The sequence below is a fragment of the Ptychodera flava genome, chromosome 3, assembly GCF_041260155.1.
Source record: "Ptychodera flava strain L36383 chromosome 3, AS_Pfla_20210202, whole genome shotgun sequence".
In the NCBI taxonomy this organism is placed as follows: domain Eukaryota; kingdom Metazoa; phylum Hemichordata; class Enteropneusta; family Ptychoderidae; genus Ptychodera; species Ptychodera flava.
Genome location: NC_091930.1, coordinates 11,340,041 through 11,368,033, shown reverse-complemented (window position 1 = coordinate 11,368,033; position 27,993 = coordinate 11,340,041). Strand labels below are relative to the sequence as shown.

Here is a 27,993-nt window from a genome sequence, read left to right as displayed (position 1 = left end):
AAACCATGACACTATTAAAGGCTTACGGGAGCAATGTGGAGATATTTCGTAAATTTTTCCTTCTACGAGGCGCCAAATGTAAAAAAATTAATTTAGAGATAGAAAAGGTGGAAAATGTATAGACAGAGGAATTATATATCTATCTATCTATCTATCTATCTATCTATTTATGTATCTATCTATCTATCTATCTATATATATATATATATATATATATATATATATATATTGTGTGTGTGTGTGTGTGTGTGTGTGTGTGTGTGTGTGTGTGTGGGCGTGTGTATACATACACATACAGATACATTGCCCCACACATTTGTTTGCATATGCATACATAAACATACATACATGTAGAAAAAAAATACGCGCACGCATATAGCGTATTCTTCATACATGTAGAATACAAGTACGCAAATACATACATACATACATACATACATACATACATACATACATACATACATACATACATACATACATACATACATACATACATACATACATACATACATACATACATACATACATACATACATACATACACACACATACACACACACACACACACATACATCCATCCATCCATCCATCCATGCATGCATCCATGCATCCATACATCCATACATACATACATACATACATACATACATACATACATACATACATACATACATACATACATACATACATACATACATACATACATACATACATACATATACATACATACATACACCTTTTCTATCTCTGAAAAAAGCTTGATTGTGTAAATTAATTTTTTTACATTTGGCGCCTCGTATAAAATGGAGCAATTGTGGACTAAGTTGAGATACTTTTTTCTCAAAATATCTCCCGATTTGCCATTTTTTACAGCGCATGTGACATTTTGTCGCGTATTGCTCAGTTCTTGTGCCCAGTTGTCGTTCGCTCTGAAAATTTTCGCAAATTTTGACTGTTTTCTTCGGTTTGTTGATAATATAATGGAAATAGCAGACTTTGCTCTGACCATTAACGTTTATTTATGGGCGCGGGCTCGAGGAAAGCCAAATCAATGGGCTCGGCAAGCCTAGCCCGTTAAATTTGGCTTTCCTCTCGCCCTTGCCCATAAATAAACGTTAATGGTCAGCGCGTCGCCCGTTATTTCTATAATATCGATCAGTTAAAAATAAATCATAATGAGGGGCTAGTTAAGTGAGAGTGGCGGGCAGACGTCCGCTGAGCAGAGTACGATCACACGATCAGCATTACTGCTTGTTCGAAAATAAACAGACGGGACTCAAACCCACATCCCACGAAAACAATTCGGATGCTCTACCAACAGAGCTAATGAATTACAGTATCGGTCCTGTCTCGGAACTGACGCCAGATTGCAATAAGATATTTTAAAAAGAATTTGTTACATTTTTGCTATGTGACATGTTTCTTGATTGTTTTCATTTCTTTCCCATTTCTTTACTTAACGTCAAATGGTGTAAAAGTACCACTTGTTGTATTTTTAAATCAAAATTATGATATGACTAGTCTTTAATTGTGCGCTGGATAAAGCAGTTCATCGAATTTCTGTTACGGTTTTGATATCACCTAATGTTTAATGTATTTTTTTTCTCGTACGGTTACTGACATGACCAATTTATCTCAATTATATCTGTAAGCTTACGTATAAATAATATGTGAAATAAATTCACTTTTGCTGAAAACCGTATCGTTAACCCTAAAATAAATACTCCAAATGATACATGATTTGAGCTTTAAAGTGATACAAATTTCATGTAACGCAAACAGATCCTGTTTTGCAAACCTTGCAATGAGTGTGTGTGTGCGAGAGAGAGAGAATTTGTTCTTGTGCAGTATACTGTAATTTGTATGATGTTACAGTGTGATGTCTGGTGTCTATCACGTATTGACATGGCGACTCACTGCTACTTCTCGTACGATGCGTCTCAATTGATTGACAAATTAGTGCAACAGTTGATTCATCATCTATTTCACGAAGCCTGTTTAATTCAATATTTCCATGTCTATGCGCATGGTGGAAATAAGACGTAGTAGATTCCAAAATTTTTGGTTTATCCCATCATGTGTAACATTTATTGATATTGGATAAATTTTAAATCCTTTCTTACCGAGTATCGTCTCTTACTTGTGTCATATTAGACTTTATGTAATTTTTTCTTCGTCAGGTAGTCTATTTTATCCCGTGTCCGACGCAGCAAATGTTATGTTCATGCAACTAAGGGCGATCTTTTATAAAAAAACATTTAAATATCGTTATATTCCGATTACTTCATGGCAAAAAAATCAACAGCGGTCACCGTTAATGTTTTTTTCTAATTTTTAGAGATGATTTTATTTCAGAACAACGCGGATATGATGCAGTCCGAAGAGAAGCAGGTAAGTGTGCACTCTTGTCCGACTCAGTTGTGTTTTGAATTCACGGAAATTTGACAATTATAATCTGAATACTGAGAGTCAGAAATACAGTATTAGCCATGGCTTATTTTTTAATTAACAGCCAAGTTGTAAATTTTCACGCTGGTAGTCCAAAAAAGATATAGGCACAAAACACATTAAGACATATAAAAGAACGATGATTATGTTTTAAGCCGATTTCCCTTTATTACACTTACTTTTCATCTCTGTATGAGTATTTAAGTAAGTGACCGAATTTTACTTATGATTTGTTTTGTAAAATCGTTCATCGTTTGTTGAATTATCTCTTAAGTCTAGAACCTTTTGGTGTTTGTTTAAGTGTTATGGTTGATCACACATGGTAAAGAGATAGTTTTTGTGCAAACGGTTTCGTTTAGAGAATATTTTGAGTTATAAATGGGCGTTCAATTTGCATTTAACATAAGAGGGAGAGGAATATTATCTTTCTTCCCTTACGAACCAACATCGCTGTGTATTTTAGGCAGCTTCCATAAACTTTGACAAGAGTTTTTATACCTGCGATTTCTTGCTTTTCTGTGCAGTGTTTACGAATGTTCACGTTTGTTTCCAAAATAAAGACAGCTTTGAAGTGTGTGTTTGCGATATATAGGTTAAGCACTTGGAGACCCGCTAGGCGATATTATATATTTATCTTTTCTCTCTACTGCACACAAAGATATCATTTTTGAAATTCTGTCTAGACAATTACATAAACATGCGCACATTTTAGAGAAATTGTGATAGAATGTGCGACTGAGACTATCAATATCAGTGCAATTTCTCGATTATCGCAGTAAAATGAGAAGGTCTTCACAGACCACAAATGTAATAGTCCTATGCCAAAGGAAAGCGAACGTTCACCGTTATCTGAGGCTCTTTCACCATCTCTTCTAAAGTGGTGGCTGCTCATTTTATAGGTGATTTTTGATGTGATTTTGTGAAGTTTCCAACGTTAAGAAAACTTGTGATGCAATGAAGTCTTTAAACATGTTTTTCTTTTACATTCTTTGCAGAAATGAGGAAAGAAGAGCATCTCAGTGAGTAACCTTTCTATCAAAATGATACGTATTGTTTTTTCCAAGTTTCAGTAAGAGGGTGCGAAGAAGACTTCTTCATGGGGCATGCGTAGGGTTTCACATTACTTCTATTTCATTATTTACAACCAGATATACTACGTTTAAATGACTCATAAATACACGTTTTTCAAAATTTTGGATCGTAATAACAAGGAGCTGTAACGTCTTAAAAAAGGTTATATTTGGTGTTGCTTGGTTTACAAGTTAACAATGGCATTCGTATTCGAGTCGTCCACATTTTGTCCTGAACAGCTTTACAGATTTGTTGTCTCATTACTTTCTTAATTCAGAAAAAAGTAATTCAGAAAATAAGGAAGGCAGAAAGATCACACAGTTTTACACTAAGTTCGCCGATAGCGCAGAGCTGCGGTGAACATTGAATGACACAACATGACAAAGATCTAAACATCGTGAACTTTTTTCATTCACCGAAATTTCGAATTCTGTTTTGCGATCCCTGATCAATCGAAGTAGGTGCCCTGCAAGGGGTATAACCTTGCTTCCCAATATTAAAATGAGACAAGTCGTTATCTTTCTTTTTTGCTATTCACACATAATAAACTTTAGGTCAATTGACAAAATATCGGCAAAAAAACTTAAAAATCTTAAAATCTAAGCGCTATTCGAGTTCAAAGTGATAAAATATGTTTAACATTTTCGCAATTAGAAATGATTTATAATTAAATCTCTCGGAAATAATTTTTAATCCAGCATATTAGTCGTTTCGATTTTCATACGCATATTTTAATTCAGAAGTAGCATTCTCCTTGCAATATGACTTACGCGCTTTCCATTCAAAAGCAAGACTTTTAAAGCTACTATAACATGTTAGCAAATTAAACAATACAGCTTCTTTCTCATCCGCGAAATATCATAGTATATCATCAAATATTCAACAAGAAAGATGTCTTGAACATACATTTCACCCTATTATTGGTCGCATAATTTTCACAATCTTCTATAGAAAGGATGTTGTATCCTAACTCCTGGCTTTTACCTTTTCACGTTTGACAGAACATTCGGATACACTTTTGCAAATGCGTAAGTATAACACATGAGTTCCGTACACTGGGTGATATTAGTAAACATGTATTTAATCATGTTCCAGCAAAAAGTTTTGACATCACTTCTAGGTTTGACAAAGGGGAAACATTACTAAATTTTTTATATATTGCATGTTCCGTTCAACTCATTCAAGCATTTAAGTATAATTAGAAGAGTAAGTTGGTTTGGACAATGTCTCTACTAATGTGAATCCTAAACGGATGCTAATAGATAACCTCTGGCATTTCTTTTTAGAGCGCGAGGGCCAAGAAAGAGAAAAGGCTATTCGAGGTATGTTATTACAGTCATATATGTTTTCATAATAATAGAATAATTACAGAATTTGTCGTATAGGGCTGTGACTAAGTTGTACTACCTAGTATTAAAGATTCTGCTCTGAACTTTGCTTTGACTTGTGATTACTCACCTGATAGTTAATTTATCACTTTTCCAAATATTGTATCTCTTCAACAGATCAACATAAACTGGAACTGAAAGGTAATGTTGACAACCCTCTAAACTCTCTTTCCGTCTATCCATCTGTGCATCAATCCATCTATCAATCCATCAATCCATACGCACGCACGCACGCATGCGCGTAAAATACTTCTACCTGCCAACCAACCTTCTTACCTACCTACATACCAACCTACCTACCTACCTACCTACCTACCTACCTACCTACCTACCTGCCTGCCTGCCTCCATCCATCCATCAAGCCATCCATACACACACATACACACACACACACATACTACATACATACATACATACATACATACATACATACATACATACATACATACATACATACATACATACATACATACATACATACATACATACATACATACATACATACACACACACACACACACACACACACACACACACACACACACACACACACACACACACACACACACATACATACATACATACATACATACATACATACATACATACATACATACATACATACATACATACATACATACATACGTACATACATACATACACAGACAGACAGACAGACATACATACATAAATACATACATACATACATACATACATACATACATACATACATACATACATACATACATACATACATACATACATACATACATACATACATACATACATACATACATACATACATACATACATACATACATACATACATACATACATATAAACATACATACATACATACATACATACATACATACATACATACATACATACATACATACATACATACATACATACATACATACATACATACATACATACATACATACATACATACATACGTACGTGCATACGTACGTACGTACGTACGTACGTACGTACATACATACATACATACATACATACATACATACATACATACATACATACATACATACATACATACATACATACATACAATCATACATACATACATACATACATACATACATACATACATACATACATACATACATACATACATACATACATACATACATACATACATACATACATACATACATACATACATACATACATACATACATACATACATACATACATCCATACATCCATCCATCCATCCATCCATCCATCCATCCATCCATACATACATACATACATACATACATACATACATACATACATACATACATACATACATACATACATACATACATACATACATACATACATACATACATACATACATACATACATACATACATACATACATACATACATACATACATACATACATACATACATACATACATACATACATACATACATACATACTTTTAACCAGATAGAGTGCCTCGATGGGATTTAATCGTTGTCCATTCAATAGCATGTAATCACGATATTATTTGCAAAGTGGAAGCATTAACCTGAGTATCCGTTTTGCAATAATTAAATTAAAATTAAATTAAATCTTATTAAATTAAATTAATGCATAAAAATGTCTGATAATTTACTGGTAAAGACACTAGAGGATCACCACTTATTTTATCAGACGATCGTTAGGTGGATCTAAGCAGAAAATAGAAAAGTGCAATGCACGCCAGCTACTCTTATATTCAAGGAACAATGATGATCAATCCCTTTACGATATACGACTGTCTTCATTTGCATTCCTTTATATTTATCAGTCTTTGCTCCGTAATTATATTCTCATCCCTCATCTCATCCCTAAAACAATAGTTTAAAGTTTGATTCAAGGATAGTCCATTTACTCCCTCAAGCCTAGAAGACATTTACAAGGAATTCATTAATGATCTCATTAAAAATACTTTCAGAGAAGCAATGTCGAGTTTATTGCTTTACACACATATTAAAAAATATTAATCCCGCACAATATTTCAGGTTTCTGCCAATCTGAAGATTAAGACGTCGTTGTTATTACGTACAAATACTGACTTTGATTATCGTATTTCAATTCCTAAATTAGAGGATCATCACTACACTGATTTCCAACTGAGACACAGCTCATTGGCATCAAAATTACTGAGACAAGGATACACAACAAAAAGACTCGTTAGGACTTTCTAAAAGGTTATACGGTTGATATGACGACATTGTAGCCAAATATATGGCACATCGGTCACTCAAATGATTAACGACCCAGCTTTGACTTACTACAGTGATTCGTATCCTGTATCATTTCATACAATATTTAGACAATTTTGGGACCAATCCTGACGGTGTAGCATGCTAGCAGGGTACGCTTACCCTTTCCGGACACTTGGTACCACCAATAACTATCAGTGGTTCAGGATGGTCCTACTTAAATTTGTAAATCACAAGGGTCCCATGGACCTGGTTATGCATTACCTTGAATGGAAATGATTATTGGACCAATTTAATGTCATGTTGTTCCACTTTCTTTGTTATTTTGCTTTTGAGGTGTATTGCATTAAAGTAGTTTTATCATCATGTATGTATTTATGAAAATTAGTAGGGATTTGATATATGCATAGATGTAAACATAAATATATTAATCACGCCAAAAGGACATGGTCAGATTTTTGCAATAATAAACTTGAATATGCAAATAGCCTGCTTTCACTTCGCTAATTATTTGAGTTGTTTTTAAGCATTTACAATGAAGCATTTCAAATTGACGAAATATTAAAGTTTTAGTGATCAGAATATCGTCAAAAATTTTTTATTGTTTTTATGTTCCTCACAGAACGAGAGAAACGGGAGGATGAAGGTAGGCGCTCGTTATTTTTTTACATGACGTTCCATCCATGAAGCTAATCAAAGCACGATTCTGTGAGCTAACAAACTTCGTTGCATCCTTTTCGGTAAAATCAACCATCTATTTGCAAAAAAATAAAAATTGATATACGTCGTGTGGATATTCCAGTATGCTTATTTTCGTGTCATATCATTAAGGGTGATACTACTTTCGACTATAATTCAGCACTTGAAAGTTGCACGCTTCTACTCCATAGTATGGATGTATGTCGTTTCACTTTAATTAATATTAACGTTGAGATGCAGGCAGGTAATAATTTGTTTGTGATTTTACATTCTATTTTTACCAGAACGTCGAAGGCGTGAGGACGATGGTAAGTTTTTAAATTGTAGAATCTATAGTATCTCAAAACTGTTTATAGACCTGATACGTACAGGCCTTCGGACGGTATTAGCTTGAATAAAAGCGTAGTTTTGGGACATTTTCCATGCTGCCTTGCTGAATTCTTCACTTAATATTTCTAATGGCATAATGAGAGGAACGTGTCGACACAAGAAAACTTGGGTTTTTTTTCGAAAAATGTAACTGCAAATAATATTCATGGCTATCCGTGTCGGTAACGCCGACATCAGTTGCATCATGCCTTGCAATTGTTTGTTCAATAATCCTGAAAGAGGCTACGCATCTGAAGTCTTATCGTCTGTATTATTGATTCCTAATTCGCCCGGGATTTTATGATCACGTATAGTTAACTTCCATAATCCGTTCACGAAATAAAATGTTCTCTTGTTCATATAGTCGATTCAACAAAAGATGATATGTACGAATACAATTTTCTTGTTTGTAACCTGACTTTACGGCTACTATAAATACTCCATAACGATACTTAAGTACTATCTCGCAAAAAAAAATGAAATGTCGGTCACGGCGTGTAAGGGTTCGCCAAAAAAACACATCCACACACATCCGCCAGCGAAGATATGAAGCGTGTTATGTACTATTCCTCCTATCCCGACATGTTTTTATTACATTTTGATTTGTATTAGTATTAGTTGTTTTTTTGGCCTCTGTAAAAGCCATTATCTCCGGTCAAGGCCAAACGTCATTGGTAGCGATGCGGTGTCCTGACTAGCTGCAAATACTGACGGAAAGAAGACTTACCCAATCGAGGTTATATGGGTAAAATGGGTCAAAATATGGGTGACTGTTTCATGAAAAACTGAACTGTTAAATACATCACGCAGCCACAACATGCGTCACCAACAACCCGTTGCACAAATCATCTGCCCTTAACAATATCATACCTACTCATAACTGCGATAATTTTGTAATTGAAATACATCATATAGGCCACTAAATTGCCGACCAATAATCTGTCGAATAAACTTTTTTCTTAAAATGATGAATATGTTCATCGCTGTTAAATACAGGAAGTGGGCCACAAATTAAAATGACTGACCATTTAACAATCTAACATGAATTTCACCTTCATTGAGTCGTTTATAGTCGTTCAGCGTCCGCGAACGGTGGCCAGTCTCAATCATCAAGTTAACGTATATTATATAACCATGCCCTGTACGTTGCATTTCAAGTGGTCGAGCTGACCACAAGCGTTTGTACATGAATGTATTTAGAATGAAATCTCTATATATAGCTAGGAGTTTGAAAAGAGTGCACATCCGGTAGTTTCGATATGGGTGGCCATTTTGATTAATTTGTCACGGATTTCGTGAAATAAAAGTGTCATCTGCCACAAATCCTACTCGACAATGTGTTTTTCCGACTAAAGAATCACTCTGTTCTAAAGAAAGTGAGAAATTTTCTTCAAAATTATTATCTTCGATCAGTTTTGAAAGCCGGGTTCGGTTATCACGATGCGCCGCCATTTTGAAACAAGCCAACTCTCGCGAGACGAACACCTAACTCACGCGGGAATTAAACAATTGTGTGGTGGAGAGCCGCCAATAAGGAATAACAAGTATTCTTTTCGAATCAGCAGATGTCCTCTGTTCCCGTCCCTTTACAATGACCTGATCTGAATCATGTAATTCACCTGTTTTTATTGATTTTCGTTTGCCAACTTGACATTTCCGAGTTGAATTACAATAGCCTAATCCATTCTTATTCTAAAAAAACAAATGACGGCCATTCAACGTCAGTGAAGAAAAAATGCAGCAAACAGAGAAATTAGCATCCTATTGCCCGATCACCTACGCTGCGCTTGCGCTGAGGTCAGACCTGATACAAATTAATATTGTGAAGTTAAATACAAGTGGACAATGGCGTAACGCAACGCATCGTAGGCGTGATTACAGATCGAATTTTAAGAATTTTAATTGCAGAAAAAAAGAGATTAAACAAATTATGTTGTTGTTACATCGCCGTCGCTGTTACTACAAATTCTCTATTTGTGAGATCATCAAGCTGAAACTGATTAAAATTAACAATCAAAATCAATCTCGAGCAGTAGACCTGGAGTTCGGAATTTACGCGAGGTTCTAAAGGTTACGCAGCGCAAGTCTTCTTGTTGAGAATTTAAACTCTGGCCCAAGCCAATCAGATTTCCAGATTCCATCTGAACATATTAGAACGTACAATGCATATACTATATAACAAAGGAAAATCCGAACAATAAATTGAGCAATTGACATTTGATTAGTGATCAAAGTAACACTTAGTATACACTTTTGATTTATGAGGATTCTGGCAATTATGTACAAATAGTTTAAAAAACTACCTAATTTGTGTGGCATATTGAGCATGTTTTCTATAAGGACCACTGTCTGGATTGATATGTTAAAGTCTCAAAATTCCTTCCCCTATAAAATAATTGCACCACCATTTATGATTATTGTGCAAACCTGGTGTCCCTTACGCGAAAGGTCGGTCTATGCGCACCTTCGTGGTGGAGAAAAGTTTCGGTAAACAGAGGTAATACGGATTGTTTAACCTATTAAGTCCGATTCACATGTTTATATAATATATATATATATATATATATATATATATATATATATATATATATATATATATATATATATATATATTAATTACATGCCTCGTATATCGAACGTAGCGCGCTCCATAGGATTAAGTGGTAACTCGTCGATGACGTCGCGGGCCGCATAGTCATCATTTGACTGGAAGCGAATCAGACTATTTTCAACTTGACAACTTTTTGATGCAAAAATGTTGAAATTTCATGTTTGCACAGGAAATCTAGTTTTTGGAAATTTTCGCAGAAAAAAAATGATAAACCGCATAACAGTACTTCAAATAGATCATTGCGCCATTCGATAGAGAAAATTGTTCCATTTTTAACGGCTTTTCGTCTAAGATGGAAATAGAGCATCTGATTATCATTTACTAATAAACATAAATAGTTTGAGTGAAAATTGTGTAAGAGAGACATGTAATAAAAATATTATAGCCCAAACAAGGGACTATGTACCCTCGGGGCAGAAGACCATTTGGCCTCCTTACGCCGGGCAAATGGTCATCTACCTCGGGCACATATATATTATACACGAAAATGGTTTGCTTGTCAATGCAGGCAAGGTATAGTGCTCAATGCATTTTTTCAGGGCGGTAATACTGAGAGTCTAGGAACTTGTACAGGCTGTTTCATGCGCTAAGCCTATATATATATATATATATATATATATATATATATATATATATATATATATATATATATATATATATATATATATATATATATATATATATATATATATATATATATAAGAAAGTGTAGGAAATAAGGTGATCCCCAGTGGATCGTGGAGTGGGGTGAAGATAGAAGAAACTTGGGTTGACACACACTACAACACCTGGTTGTTAGGTTCCAAACGTATTTGTCTGAAAATCTGTAAATGTACATTTACAGATTTTCAGATACATGTAACTCAACATTGCTCGTTTTCCTATACAATTAAACCATTGTAATTTTTGTCTCTCTCCTGTCATTCATGTACATTTCCAGATTTTCACAGACTTATAACTCTACATTGCTCGTTTTCCTACAAATTCAACCATGGTAATTTTCATGTTCGTACTTTTTATTGTAGTAAACAACTGAAGAAGCTCTAAATTTAAAGCGAAACGTTGTGTTTGAGGTACAGTAAGTACGTTAGGAACCTAACAACCAGGTGTGGTAGTGTGTGTCAACCCAAGTTTCTTATATATATATATATATATATAATATATATATATATATATATATATATATATATATATATATATATAATATATACACAAAAACAAAAAATGTATACAATGTGCCCTCCCAGTTATCACCATAATGGTTTTATGGCAACCTCTGAACTTGGGCACAGAGAGTACGGTTACACATTGTTGAGGATTGAAAATATGGACTCACCAGAGTGCTCAAACGGCAACACATACCATGAGCGAAGCATAGTGCCAACAGTGAACGCCCCGTATATTACGCAAGAGGCTGCCCAACAATCTCAGAGTGCTCTAACTACTATTAAAGCAGTGAGCGAAATACACAAAATGTATACAATATATATATATATATATATATATATATATATATATATATATATATATATATATATATATATCGAAGTATATAGATGTCCTTGTGGGCAATTACAGTGCTCAATGCTAAAGCAGAGCATTATAAATAAACAGATTACTTAAAGTACAAAGTAATGAAATCTATTACTTAAGTTGCATGCATCCTGCAATCCTCAGATAGAAGTGAAAGGATTACTAGCTCGACACTCTTACATATATGATTGGGACGAACCATTCTAAGTAGGTGGTGTTAAAATTCGATAAACTAAATAATATTTGTTTTGGTGGCGACATTTGAAACCAACTCAGAGCGTTTGTTTAAGAGTGTAGATTTGTCAGCATTGATAATGTGCAGCTTTTCTGATATAGATAGATAGATAGATAGATAGATAGATAGATAGATAGATAGATAGATAGATAGATAGATAGATAGATAGATAGATAGATAGATAGATAGATAGATAGATAGATAGATAGATAGATAGATAGATAGATAGATAGATAGATAGATAGATAGATAGATAGTGACCACTACCTACTTGACGTACAGATTGATATATGGCGGGTGCCACATGTGGGCCAGGATGCGTTACTATTTTCGAAACACCTGACATCACTTCTTGGTCTTTTGGTCAGAGGTCCATATATCTTTCTTTCATGAATTTGACTTTGTTTGTGTACCGTCTATTTACTGTCTGTTCTGTGCTGTTTTGTGTCAATGTTTACAACTATTGTCTTACAAATTTTGACCTAGTGTTATTGGATTATGGATTGGTATGATTGCGATTATTACACAAAGATTACATCGCTTGTTCATGTTAGAGTAGCTTAATGCCTTATCAATGATTGACCATGAAATGTCGAAGACTTGGCCCTTATTTTTCAAATTCCATACAAATTTTGACCACTCGGTATCGTTTTTGTATCTCTCGTTATGGAACGATTTCATGTAATTAGTGTAGCGCGTCTTGAAGGTTATATCAGTGAGGCCGATGTAAACCCTCTCTCCGTTGTCCTCCGTTGATACTTTGGCCTTGTACCACTGTTGTACACCACGCCTTTGACTTGACAGTTACCCTTCAAGGGGCATGCCGACTTAACCTTGCAATTACAATCAGCTGGTTGGTCCTTACGCTGTTCTCCGGTGATTACCCTCTCATTATGCGATTTGATTATACTTGCCATATTCTTCATACAGCTATAACTCACTTGATTTGTGTTTCTGTTGAAGATCTTTGAAGTTTAGACCCCTTAGGGAAATGTTTGTCAACAAGTTTGAGAAATTTCCTCGTCTGTGGATGCGAGTCACTCACACAACCCTCTTGTATAAAGGGCCGTATTTTGTGAATATTATTATAAGACTTAATGTTAACTAAATCTACTCATAATCAAATACACGAATGGTACAAAGAAAATCGAACAGTAGCTTCATATAGGAATAGTTGAACGGTCGCAATTTTCAAATCTGATATCTAAAAACTGTTGTAAGTAGGCTAAGGTGACGACGTTTTAGTCGTTACGATAACGAAAAAAATCTTTTTTTTTTCGACAGCACAACGGGAAAAAGAGCGGGCAGGTAAGAGATTTGTTCATTTTGTTCCGTTGTTGTTCATGCGATAAATTATCGCAGATGTTTATAGTATTCGACCAGCGTACTCCTATACTTATCAAAAATGCGATAACATTACCTTTCCTCACAGAATCATTCAAAGTTAATATAAAAATATTAGTAATTTATTTGTATTTAGCCACCCTATGACGTGACACAAACTAACATTGAATGCTGGCAAGTAAATTTTAGTGACGGCGATCCGTATGGCAGATTAGTTATATGATCAGAACAAATATGCATGGCATGAAGTCAACCTTATAATGGCAAAACTTCAGTACTGCAGCTTTCTTTCCCGTTTAAAGACAAAGACAAAAAGGTGACGTTTTGAGGTTGCTGATGCTACGTAAATATCTGCTAATTGGACCTTTAATTTTCTCTGGAAGAGAGTGTCTTTCGCAGTTCTGTTGAGTCAGTTAAGGATAAAAAAGAAAGTCACGTGCCTGTTTGTTTTCATGTTTATTTGGACTTTTTTACTGTACAGCTATAACGACCACAGGCTCAGTGTCGGCTGTCTTCTTATTTTGCGATAAGGCTAGATGTTCTGTTCATTTGAATGTATGTGGACATGCCTTTACAGCATTCAGTTCGATTGAATTAGTGTAATATGTTTACTTCGAAATTAAGCCATACATTTCTTCTCTTTGTTAAACTTTACTTTTGCTTTCTCAACTGTAATCCTATTCTTTACTTATTATCTAATCCTTGTTAAGAATGAACGAGGAAAACACACGGTACCAACACTAAACGGACTGTCTGTGTCGATAATTTATAGCAACCTTGTACTCATGAATTGCAAATGGCGAGAGGGAGCGTTGGCCAATTTGCGAACACCATAAATAATGTTATACCATATAACGTATTCTGTTGCAACATTAATTTTATAGGGGTGCTAACTTACTGCTTTCCTCGTCATGATCACGCCCAAAATGATGTATATTATATATCCTTTACTAAGATTTACTTTCATAAACGTCGATGACACTGAAAGTATAAGCAAAAGGGTGGTAATATTTGTCTAGGTGTGACATGTATTGAAACTTGTTACAAAGTGAGATTGACTGAACTACTTTACATATATTTTTCAGACAAATTGGCAAAGGAGATTAAAGGTGAGATAATACGGTTAATGATTTCTAATTTGAGTACAAAATACTTCTCTAAGTGAGGCAGTGCTTATTTCAAAAACAATTGTCCGTAACAGTATGCAATAGGATAGAAGACCACGTCAGTATGGTGAAGGAGTCCATGATTCTCAATTTAAGAGACGCGGCCTTTTATTCTCTCTTAGCCGTTGGATTTAACTCTACTTTTTGTAAGTAAACATACCATACTCCTGCTTATCATTCATTGTACCTCTTTGACGATATCAAGTAGAAATTTTCCGCTTTGACTTTTTATGGCTAACTTACATCTCAGTCAACTAGTGGTCTGAGATTTCGTTTACGTATTGATTGTGAGGTATTTCCGGAAACACTTTAATTGGGGAGTTTTTTCGGTACAAAGACGCAGTGTTTAGATTTGTGAGGAAAATTTAAAACCCTGGTATATACTATAGGAACCATAGCATTCTTGGCGAATTACATGAAATCCGCTATCAATTAAAAGGTCATGTAATTTGTATTATTGTTCACTCTCATTTTACATGTCCTTGCGTTGACTCAGACTAAATCTAGCTATACAAATCAACTCGACTTGCATACTAATGACTACTGTCTCAATTAAATCATTAAAATGAATCCAAATGTAAAGTAAAATGCTGATATTAAATAACTCTTTTATGTCTGTTGATAAACAGCGGTGGCTTGTATGTAATCACTTTCCCAATTTATAACTTTTGTGCCGATTTCTTTTCCAGAAAAGGAAATAAAGATTGAACAAGGTAGGTGTTGTAATTTATACTTTTGTAGTTGCCGTATTGAAAGCAAAAATGTGTGTAGACTAGAGTTTAACCACATCTTCTCTGACATATGCGTGTTTCATATAATTAGAAAGTTATCCATTGCTGATGAAAAGCTAAATACTTATGATCTATATCAATTGCTACTTCTTAACAATTTTTATTGCTTGCTTATCCTTTAACAGAGAAAGCCGCGCGACAACGAAAAGGTAAGAAAAGTCGTTTCAAACAAAATTGCAAAACTTCCCAGCTTATGATAAAGTCTATAGCACAATTTACACACATACCTATTACGTTTGATTTCTTCGAAAATTGTGATCGCACATGTAAATCATCGGATCATTTGACCACATGAAGTTCTTCTTAATAGATTAAAAGCAGGAGCTATTATTATTGTGCTCCGCATTGTCGTCGACTGTATTATGTAGACTCTAGGGGAAATTTCAAAACAATGTCTAAATAAAATAAAATATTTATATGGTGACTTGTGTGGTGGGCATTTGGAACCAGCTTTTTCTGTGTAGGGGTGTGGGTATGACATGTGAAAAAGTGAAACTTGGCAGAGGAAACAAAGCAAAATGACTAGGCAGAGGAAACAGGATATGATAGTTTGGAAGAGCGAGTCGCATTTTGGCTTAGTTATGGTGTTTTATAGCCTTTAACTACATTTGAATTTTATATTAGAGAAATAAAATTCCTACAAAACTATATATTGCTAATAAGTATACATATTAACTATGCCTGATAACATAGGACCTAGTCTAGGGGGCGAACTTACCTCCAACCCCACACATCAACAACTCTGAGCTGATCCCCTAGCCTTCTTGGATGGTGTACGATCCCACATTAGCCAGAGACTCACAAGAGAGGTTCAGTACCTTGGGAGCCTGAAGTTCCAGTTTTCGCTGAGGGTCCACCTTAGGGTTGACAAACAAGATGATAGTCCAGATCACTCAAAGCCCGTGCTCTGCAACAGGCAAGAGATACTCTACAGGCCAGGGAGATTGATGAGATGGTAGAATAAGTCTTCCCCACTCTTCTGGAGACATTGGAAAATGGAGACAGAGGGGCTCAGGATGAATGGTTGATAGAGTTACTACCCTCTGGCTTAACGTCGCACAATACCAGCCCCTAAGAGGTTGCTCTATGATCCATTACCAGCAGCTCTAAAAAACTAAAAGGCAATCATTAACATGGAAACTAAATATGACAACTGCCTCTGCTAGATGCTGTGCTCAGTTTTGTTCTTGAGTACGTTAAGGCGAGGCTCGAGAAATGTCTTATGAATATGCAAATTTGCACTAATAAATATTCATGTTTCCACGAGCGCGCGCGCTCAGCATGATTCAACTGGATCGCGGACATGTATGGTGTGCGAGTACTCGCGAGTGTAGCCTTCGAGGCTTCAGCTCACGTGGGCAAAAGACCCAAACGGGACATTTGGAACGGCTATTTATGTCAGCCAACTTCACCGTTTCGGTCTTTAGCATATCAAGAGCCAACGAAGACGTATACATATCGAAATGAACGCAGTTTGACGAAGGACATTGTGGCTACGCCATCATGGTTGCCGCCCGGGGTTGCCGCCATGCACATGTTGATCCCTGATCAAGGACAGACAGGGTGTGTTTTTGCAACAACTGGTTGTCACTACTCAAGACATGTACAAAAAACTGTCAGAAACAAAAGCGAGGTTAAGTATTTTATCGATCTCCAGAACTGCTCTCGCACCGATGCGATTGCTGAATGCGTGCTGAAATGGACGCGACCACCTCGTTACTAGGATACAGTCAGCTGTCTCTACCCATAAAGCATTGTATGTGGTCCCTGGATGGGCTTCCCCAGGGGCCTGCATAGGGATTCCCCGGGCCGGCTAGAGTCCCAAATTACGACAAGAAAAATGCCAAAATCCAGCCGCTAAACTTGTTATTTTTTTAAATCGCTGATTTGAATATTATATTGACATGTTTGTCAATATCATGCCGACAATTCTATCCCAGAAAGCAAGTGCAGGCACAGTTTGACCCCAATTACGCTCGTACTGGAGGTCGTCCATCAAGGGTCAGCTGATATTTTGTGGCGAGTCATTAATATGGGGGCGAAATTTCTTACAGTATAGGTCGCACTAGTGATGGAAAGTGGGGTCAACGCGGACAGTGTGGTTATTTACAGGATATTGGGGAGTCTACCGGCTGGATTCTGTGCTCGAACAGACAATACCATTTTCGAACCAAAAATACCGTTATTTAGTGAAATTAATAATTATTTCGGGGATTTTATCAACATAATACTATTTTGCGGAGTCGTTTTTTATAAAATACATATACAAAGTTTGACTAATACGGAAGAATGTGCCGATTTAGCCAGTAAAACCGAAACGCACTCGTCGATAGAGGGCGCCCTTGCGGGAGCCGTGCCTTAACATACTCGAGTTTCCTGTAGAGAAGGATTCTTTAAGGCCGACCATATACCCCATCAAGGACAGGCTGGACAAGGCCTTCAGAGGAGTTGATGCTCCAACGCCCTTTGCAGATTGGTAAAGTTGAGAGACAGGGAGGCCAGGCCATAAATGTCGTTGGTTGGGATAAAGACGCCATTGTCTTCCCCATCAGCAAACAGCGCAGGAGAATGACCTGGATCAATGTTATGTTGATTGAATCAGCTCGGAAATTCACTACACCTGGGTTAAGACCTCATTCAGCTCTTGAAAAACCAGTCAAAGGGCACACATTGCAGCTACTACACGGCAGAGCATTTCCTCCAACCTGTCAAAGTCAAGGAAACCCTGGCCACCCCAAAGATTTGCAGATGACCTAGAGGACTGAAAGGTCCATGGCTCTGCCAAGACCTGCAACATATGCCAGAAGCCTCTCGCCGGAAACTCTGCGACCACTGCCACATCATTGGGCAGTACCGTGGGCGGCCCACAATGCTTGCAACCTCAAGCTGAGGTAGAACCCCAAAAACCACAACCATCCCAGTCATCTTCCACACACTGCGGGACTACGACTCCCATATCCTGATGCAAGCCATCTCTAAAGTACAGGGCAGGAACACCTACATCCAGCTCTGATTCATTGACAGTGCCCAGTTCCTGTTGACTTCCTTATCCAAGCTTCTGGCAGCCAGCCAACCCGAGGACTTATGCATAACAGCAAAGTTCAAGCCCTGCCAAGAGCGATGCACCCTCTTGTCTACCCTACGACAACATGGAAGACAGGGAGCACTTCACTGAGCCCAGGACCCAATTAAAAAAGCATTCCACAGCAAGCTCTCTGGCGCAGGCATGAAAGAGAGTGACTACGCCCAGGCTAAATAGGTCAAGAGACCTTGGGCTGTCACAACCTGGGGACTACCATGACCTTTATAACCTCACAGATGTCCTCCTCCTGGCAAGCATGTTCGAGAGCTTCCAAAACACAAACCCACACCAGTGTGGCCGAGGCCCGCCCACTACTACACCAGCCCCGTTCTCTTCTGGAATGCACTTCTGAAAAAGACAGGGGTCATGCTAGATCTGCTAACCGACTACTACCAGCACCTCTTTGTTGAGAAAGGGCTGCAAGGAGGGATCTCGATGGTGATCAAAAGATATGCAAAGGCAAACAACCCTGCAGTGGATGGATATGACACAGCCAAGCCCAACAGCTACATCCTCTTCCTGGACACCAACAACCTCTACAGCTGGGCGAATGGCCAGTTGCTGCCAACAGGGGCTTCCAATGGGTGGATGACTGTGGAATGCTCGAGGCGACAATTGCCACCCACCAGAGAGCGCTCCTGAAGGCTACATCCTTGAGGTAGACCTCGAGTACCCTGTCGAGCTGCACCAGGCTCACAATAATTACCCTCTGGCCCCAGAGCGCATGGTCGTTCAGGAAGAGTGGCTGTCAGCACACCAGCAAGGGCTCTTTGGAGGAAGGCGAGCACCCTCTGAGGTTGAAAAGCTGGTCCTCAACCTCTGCGGCAAGGAGCGCTACATCCTCCACTACTGCAGCCTGCAGCTGTACCTCTCCCAGGTGCTGCAGCTGAAGAAGATCCATCATGCCCTGAAGTTCATGCAGAGCCCCTTGATGGAGGCCTACATCCGGCTTAACACAGAGCTTTGAAGTGGACTGCCAACACCTTTGAAAAGGATCTCTACAAGCTGATAAACAGCATTTTTTGGAAAACCTCGAAGACCTTCACAAGCGGGTCGACGTGCAGCTTGTATGTGCACATGAGGAGGGCTAGATTTGGTGCCAGCTGACCAGCCTGCCTATGCATGGGTCAACATCTTCTACGATGACCTCACAGCAGTCCAGAAGCACCAGCTCATCCTCAACTGCCCTGTGTATGTGGGCATCACCATCCTGGACATCTCGAAGCTCCACATGTATGACATATTCAGCTGCCCGCTGCTCTTCATGGACACCAATTTGCTCATCCTAGAAGTCAAGATAGAGGAGGTCTACCATGACATTGCCGGCCCATCTATGACACATTAAACTACCCATGTGATCACTTCCTCTTCAGGCAAGAGAACCAGAAGGCTTTTGGCAAGATGAAGGACGAGTCCTCCAGAGTTTGTGGGCCTGCATCCTAGGATGTACTTAATCCAAGGCAAGGAGAGCAGTCATCAAGAGGGTCAAGGGTGTGAAAAAAGTGTGCTGATGGGGGCTCATCTTCCTCAAGCAGTTGAAAGAGGTCCTCTTCAGCAGGAGGAGCTTCTGCCATGGCATGGACGTGCTGCATTCTATGGGGCACCATATCTATGGACAGCACTTGAACAAGGTCCCTCTGCCCCCCCCCCCCTTTACAACAAGCGATTGCTGCACTGCTGGGATGTGTCAAAGAGGATTGAGACCTCACTGGTACCGGTATTCTCAAAGATGACAGCCTTCTCTTCCCCTGCATTTATCTTTGCCATCAGACCGACCTCTGCCTGCACACAGGAGCCACCCATTCCGGGCGATTTAAGCCTCTGCAAGTCGATGGAGAGAAAGGTAGAAGGTCTTGCAGCAGAGGGAAGGATAACGCTGAGCATGCTTTGTCTATTTTTTTCCATCTAACAATTGCTGATGTCTCACGTAACTGTCTGCAGGTGTATTGCTCATAAGAGACATAGAGAAATAAGGCAAGTCCAGCAGCAAGTCAGCTGCAAGTCAGCAGCAAGAGGTCTGAAGTTTTTCTAATACAGCAAATGTCTTCAAAGACAACAAGCCAGCTGCCGTCTCACTCAACTGACTGCAAGTGTCTTGCCCTTGAGTGACATAGAGAAATACGGCAAGTCAAACAGCAAGTCAGCAGCAAAGTCCAGCAGCAAGTGACTTGCCCCAATCAAAGGATTCAGAGGAAAAACACCACAAGGCTACCGACAAGGCCAGCAACAACATAGATCAATTCCTATTTTTTCTCTCCGGCGCTCAGTGTCTTTTTTGTGCGCATGTCCAAACAGTCAACAGGTCACTAAGCGCTCTTGTATTTTTGTCAGTTTTCCCCTTTTGGGTGCACTTTGTCAACAAATTATCTCCTTACTAGTGGTTGGTGTTGCGAAGTAGCTTTCAATCTATCTTTTTTGTCAAAACTTGGCTGATTCTCGATACCTTAGTCTCTTGTGGTACAAGTTGTTGAAATTACGTGGAAAATGCTTTGGTGGGAGCTGCTTTATGATCATCGCAGGCAATGTGCATCAGGAACACAGTACCTTGAACGAAAAAATCTGATGAATCCACCATACCGGCAGACATGGACAAGAAAATTAAAGACAAGTATTTGGCCAAGACTAACAAGATGTCTCTGAATCAACTCAAAGACTTTAGTAAATGGCCTTTCATTGATGAAATGAACAAGTAAATGAAGACTTCTACTAGATGTTTATGTTGACGCTATCAAATCTGTTGTCATATTACATTGGTAATGCTTTGAACAACCGAGTACATGCACATTTAAATGATATGGGTAAGTCATCACACAGATCATCGAGCTTCATCATTGGTTTGTTGACTTCCCCAATTCAATCTTTGATGAAGAGCTTTAGTAACTCAGAACCTTAAGTTTCTAGTGGTGAAGCTGAAAGCACCCAGTCTTGCTCACCAGTTTCTGACACTTAAGTCCTTCAACCTGTTAAAAAGCAACACAATCACAAGGAAACATGCCGTTTTGAAGGAACTGTCCTATCAAAGCAAAAACTCAGACCTTGAACTTCACTGCACCGGAAATTGTAAATTCAATAGATCAGGCAACGGCGACATGACAGCCCTGAAAAATGAGCCAAAATTCACTTTCACAGCTTACAGTCACTTGAAATTCTAGTATTTTAAGACAGTATTGTCAGCAGTGCTCAAGGACAATTTGTGTTCATATCATAAAAGCCATTTTGCTTGGAGATTAAATATGATATTTCATAATCAAAAATGATAAAATGTGGTAATAATGACTATATTTTGAACAAAGAAAAATAGTCTTGAAATAAGTTGACAATATTGCTCAGTGAAGTACCTTGATGTACGGTATGAAAATCGGTATGTTAAGAACCTAATATGCTTTCTGAGATAATCTATAATAGTTCACTATTATTAATGATATAAATTTGATATTGTAGATGATATTATACAGTGACGTGTTTCATCTAGACAGGGGGATTGGAGATTCCTCCTCTGTTGACATGTTGGCACCCAAATTAATTTATCAAGGGGGGACCAGCCATCCATGAAATGGTGCCAGTCACACCTTAGAGATACAAGTAGAACACTTAACTGGTGAAATCATCCGTAAATTTTATGGTAAAGGGGGAAATCCCCCTGTTGATGCCATCCTAGACGAAACTGTGATATTTTAAACACAGAAAACGATAAACTTTTCATTATTGCACCATGTTATGCTTAAAATTAAGAACCCTGATGTTGGGTATGAAAATCTGTAAATGAAGAACTTTTATACCACTAGGGAGGTAAAAAGGATAATTTATTTATCAATAATGATTAAAAATGACAATGATGACCCCATATTTCGCAAATCGAAACCAATATTCTCAAGGTTATTTGACTTAGCCTATATTGGTATGCAAAGTAAGAACCTTGATATAGGATATGAAAATTTGTACGTTCAGAAGCTCACATATGCATAAACCTGACGATCTTTTTGAAGTGAGTTAAGAGGTCTGTATTTTAAACCACTCTAGGCAAGTTCTTATTGGCGTGGATAGACCGAAAAGCAGTATATATCATACCTCCAGCTGGTTATATACGTTAACATTGACGGCTACGGCAGTGCAACGCGCGTCGACCTACTAAAATTCGAACTGTAATAAATCGGGAATGTTTTTCGTGAGAAAAAATCAGACCATTGCCTTTATCCTTGTCTTGCTCTATGGTGCACTTAAAAACCCACGATCGTACAGCTAAGCTTGACCTTGTGATCGCTTCTTCAGTTGTTTATCGGCCATTTGAATTGAGTTTATGACGGCCGACAGGTGTAGTACGCACGTTTTCATCGGCGAATATAAAGGCACCACAATTAGGAGTGAGCAATTCAGGTAGATAGAATCGTCCGTTGCAATTTCGATTTTTATTCAGGCAGTATAGAGCTAGACTGTGCTACACGGCGATCGTAGTAGTCGCTCGTCTACTAAACTTTGTTTCACATAAAAGCCGTTGAATAGTTTATTTACACAGCTTGTGATACTTGAGCGAATCATTGCAGAAAGTAAAACATATTTTAGCAATGAAAGAGTCAAAAGTATTTTCCAAAAAAGTAGCCGGCGAAATCGTGAGAGTAACCGGTCAATTTCGCCGGCTGCCGGCTCTTAATGAAACCCCTGCATGATAAGATGCAGTCTTTGTCTCAAATGGTACCATTGGACATGTGTAGATGCGAGCAGTGAGGAGATGAATCGCTATTTCTGGCCTTGAAAAGAATGTAGACTCATCATAAAACATATCACTGTCGATTGGTATTTTTCGAAAATCCAATATGGCGTCCAAATTAAATGACCAATCCATATAAATTTTGCAAACTTAAAAGAGATCACTCTAGGGATGACATGAGTAAAGTTTCAGCTCAATCGGTGTGTTGGTTTTGGAGAAGCAGATTTTTTAAGATTAAATTGGTATTTTTGGAAAATCCAATATGGCGGCCAAAGGTACGTGACCGCACGCAATTTTATTTGCAAATTTTGAAGACCTTAGTTCATGTCTGCCATATGAAAAAATTCAAATTGACCAGACCCTAGATCATCAGGAAAAGCCGTTTTTTGTTTTGAAAGATCCAATATGACCGCCAGGTCACGTGACCAATCGAAATTTGTGTCAGTTGCACATTTTTGGCAAGTTGCATGGTTGCCAGTTGTGAGCCTCCTGGGTTAAATGAAGGCTTAGATAGGGGAAGTGCACAAGAACCGGTAGTTTATGTACTACTAGTGTAGTCAAAACCTCTTGTAAATCAACTGTCCAGTTGCTTCCATCAGGTTTCAATATATGTTTACTGTCGGATTTGTCGGAATATAATTATGAAAAACGCAACTCTCTCTCTACGGGTATTGTTGCCGTCGTTGTTAAAAATTCTTCGACTCTATTACCGCGGGTAAGAAATCATTGATATTTTGCAAATATGTCCCTTGGTATAAAAACGTTGACATGTCTTCAAATTATGATAAAATTTGTAATTTTCAAAGTTTCAGGATTGTCAATGATCTTTCAAAAACCTCTCAAATCCTTTATCCAGTAGCAATCACATTTCGTTTTTCAAACTGGTCTCCGAGCATTGTAAATCTATTTTTAGTTTCTTTCAATAATTAATACCTTCAAACTAATTTTTGTTATTATTATTTATATACAACAGAGCAAGAGCTGGAACACCAGAAGTCAAGTAAGTTAATATTATACATTTCACCATTTTCTTAAATTTTCAAACACATTACACTACACTCACCTGCAAAATTATTCACCATCTTGCTTTCTTTTCATAAATGGTGAAAACCAACGTGAGATAGTTTCATGAGCAATTAGTCCCTGCATAGAAATGACTAAATTTTGAATATATTAAATAAACTTTCATTAATATACATCTCTTCAGCTTGCAACAATTCAAACAACATCCCGTCTACAGATAACATGAGAGAAACCCATGGTGAGATAGTGCAAGCGCGCCTTACTCAGGGTGTTTGCATGTGGTCTTGCAGCGTATTCTACGACAGCAGAACACAATACAAGCCCCAGTGCAAATACGTTGTCTTGATGATACCATTGAATGTTCAATGGGTTATTGCGTCACAAGTCTGATTGCAATTTAATAGAATGTCGTTTACGATTGGAAAGCACAGCGCAAAATAACCGATGTTTTTTTACGATTCGTTACATAATAAGCATTCTCGTAGCTATCGTCTGTGAAATCTTCAATGCCAAAATGTAGCTCGCAAATTATCATTATTGGTTTGCAACAAAATGCTGGTTATTTAAAATAAAAATAGACTGAGTCACAACAGCTCATTAATAAGTTTATGGCATTGTATAATGACTATTGCACTGCATTGCAAAAACGATGGTACGCGTATGCTCCGATGCAATAAAGCAATGATACAAATGTATTAGTATGCATGTGGTAAAAGCCCATGTTATATCTTGAAAAGATAGCACTTATCTGTTGCTATGATGCTATGCTTTGCTATGATGGCATATATGCTACCTTTCCCTGCCTGTCTGTGTTAACATAACGTAGAGTCCTCACGCCAGGCTTGCGAAAGTTTGATTAATTATTGCACATCTGTCATCGAAAAGAAAATATCAATTCTTAGGTGCTTCATTTCAAAAGTTACAATTTCACAACAATTATTTTCCACTACATTTTGACAGTGGCATGGTAAGCTTCTTTAGTCAGCTAAAATAAGCTATTTTCATTACGCTTATTGTTCCACTGCAGGAAGTTGACACCGTATCTATTGCCCCTACAAAGCTGTCTCAGGAATCAGGTGTTCAGGGTAATTTAGACGCTTAGGTCCATCAAAATGAAGTACCTTCTTCGTCACGACATGATAAATTTATTCATTTGTCCAAAAATACACTCAATTTAACCCTGCGGTTACATTTTTCTTTTATAACGCATTGCAATATTAGTATATTTATGACATGATAGACGACAAATTTCAACATTTCCAGGGCAGTTTTAGAAATATTCACAACATGGTCGTATCATGATTTTAATAAGTAAATTATCAAAATATTTACCGTGTTGGTTAGCCTTGTGTTCGCTATCTGGAACCATGAATGCTGTAATTGCTCAAAAATGAATTACTGTTCGATGATAAATAACTGGAGAACATCGGACCAGGAAAGTTTTGCAATTTTTTATTCAGTAAAATTCTCGCAAATACTCGTCAGTTGTTATACATATCTCATTTCAGAAAAAGTTATTAAGTCGGTTTCGCAGCAAGCATGGATTCGATAATAGTGCTGTTGCACGACATGCTGTGGCTTGCTCGAGGTTAATAGAGGCGAGTGATGACTGTGCCATTTGAAGCATGTTGTTTGATTGCTGATAACACATTCGCCTTGGTGATTTCTGTGCAAAACGGAGTGTATATATATATATAATATATATATATATATATATAATATATATATATATATATATATATATATATATATATATATATAAAAATATATATAATATATATATATATATATAAATAAATAAATATATATATATATATATATATATATATATATATATATATATATATATATATATATATATATATATATATATATATACAGCGAACAAGTCCATATGATGGGCTCCGCCTTCAGGAAGATAAGGGTCAGCAGCAGTAAGCTAGTACTTTCCAGGCATTTAATCTCTGTTTGATTTTTAACACAATTGACTGAATGACATTTGTTTATTTTGCTCTGGTTGATCATATCAAGCAGTGAGCATTTTGTCCGTAAACAATTAAAAAGCCAAAACCTGATGAACAGACTGTGTTGATATTTTGTACAGATTAGGGAAAAAGGAACATTTTCAATCCCAGAATAGTTACCATGGCAACTCAAAACATTAAAATAAGTCTGGTTTTTTGTGTTCTCTGACCCGAACTCCCCCGCTACATAATTTTCATATCAATCAAAGTAACTTTTCACTTGGATATTAGAAAACTGAAATTTTCAACCCCTAAAATGGTTACCATGGAAACATGTGGCAGTGAAGTCGTATCATATTTGGCCTTTTCGACCCAAATACCCTTATGGTGAAATTTTCACGGAAATTGAACCTATTATTATTCGCGTTATTATTTCTATATAATACTTATATTTATTATTATTGTACTTGGGCCTCAGCCCAAGTACATTTGTTTTCATTCCGTGGGAAAAAAACTCTGTAAGGTATAACCATTCCTGGCTGAGACCAGGGAGGGCAAATGTCTTGGCTTCATCTTTCTTGGCATAATAAATGGCGTAATGATGTTAACTGAATGGAAGTGCTGCTCTCAGCCAGTCTTGAATAAGTGAGATGTGAATATTAATGCTTCTCTATCTGAGTTTTGCCACAAAATCTTCTGAATATAATCAAAATGTGCATCGAAATGCAACAATTAATGCACCTCCGTTTCCTAGTCGATGGCACGACCCTTGCTACACCCACTGGACGAGCCAAAGTGGGAGGGGTAATTTCAGTTTGGTCGAACAAGAGGGCTCGAGACCAGAATTTAACATTTAAACTTGAAACATGTTTAATCGCTGACAAGATGTGGACTAGTGTTAATCAAAGTAAAATTGTGAAAAGGAAATGTTTTATATCCCGGACACAATGAAAACCATTACGACTGGAAACTGTACCCCCAGTTGAGAATAGTAATGCCCACAGCGATGGAGAACACTTATCCTTGAGCTGAGAAAACCAGACCATCATTTCGAAATAGAGCTGCAGATTCGAGAAGCTCGCTCAAAATAGCTAGGTACACCCCATAAAGGGGTGGTTTCGATTTTGAGGGCAAATTTCGCCTCCTTCATATAGAAATCGTACGTTTGTTTTTCCAGGAGAACACACCATTTGACACAAAATTTGCATGTAAAGGGGTCGCCAGTAAGCACGTGGTCAAATCTGGCACAAGAAACAATATGAAATGTTGGGTAAAGCCAGTCCAAAATAAATGATTTGAACTTTTGTTTTGTAATTTATACCACAGCAGTAACATTAC

General features: G+C 37.4%; 1 protein-coding gene across 1 annotated transcript in view; it reads left to right on the top strand.

The window, feature by feature from the left end:
- The window catches only part of LOC139129560 (inner centromere protein-like), a 56,391-nt gene that overhangs the window by 16,007 nt on the left and 12,391 nt on the right, over positions 1 to 27,993 (top strand). The window contains exons 5-16 of the mRNA XM_070695207.1: positions 2,356 to 2,391; positions 3,444 to 3,467; positions 4,521 to 4,547; positions 4,806 to 4,841; positions 5,025 to 5,048; positions 7,756 to 7,779; positions 8,117 to 8,140; positions 13,865 to 13,888; positions 15,010 to 15,033; positions 15,780 to 15,803; positions 16,007 to 16,030; positions 24,642 to 24,668. Coding sequence (XP_070551308.1) covers positions 2,356 to 2,391; positions 3,444 to 3,467; positions 4,521 to 4,547; positions 4,806 to 4,841; positions 5,025 to 5,048; positions 7,756 to 7,779; positions 8,117 to 8,140; positions 13,865 to 13,888; positions 15,010 to 15,033; positions 15,780 to 15,803; positions 16,007 to 16,030; positions 24,642 to 24,668 — 318 coding nt within the window. The remainder of the gene's footprint in view (positions 1 to 2,355; positions 2,392 to 3,443; positions 3,468 to 4,520; positions 4,548 to 4,805; positions 4,842 to 5,024; positions 5,049 to 7,755; positions 7,780 to 8,116; positions 8,141 to 13,864; positions 13,889 to 15,009; positions 15,034 to 15,779; positions 15,804 to 16,006; positions 16,031 to 24,641; positions 24,669 to 27,993) is intronic.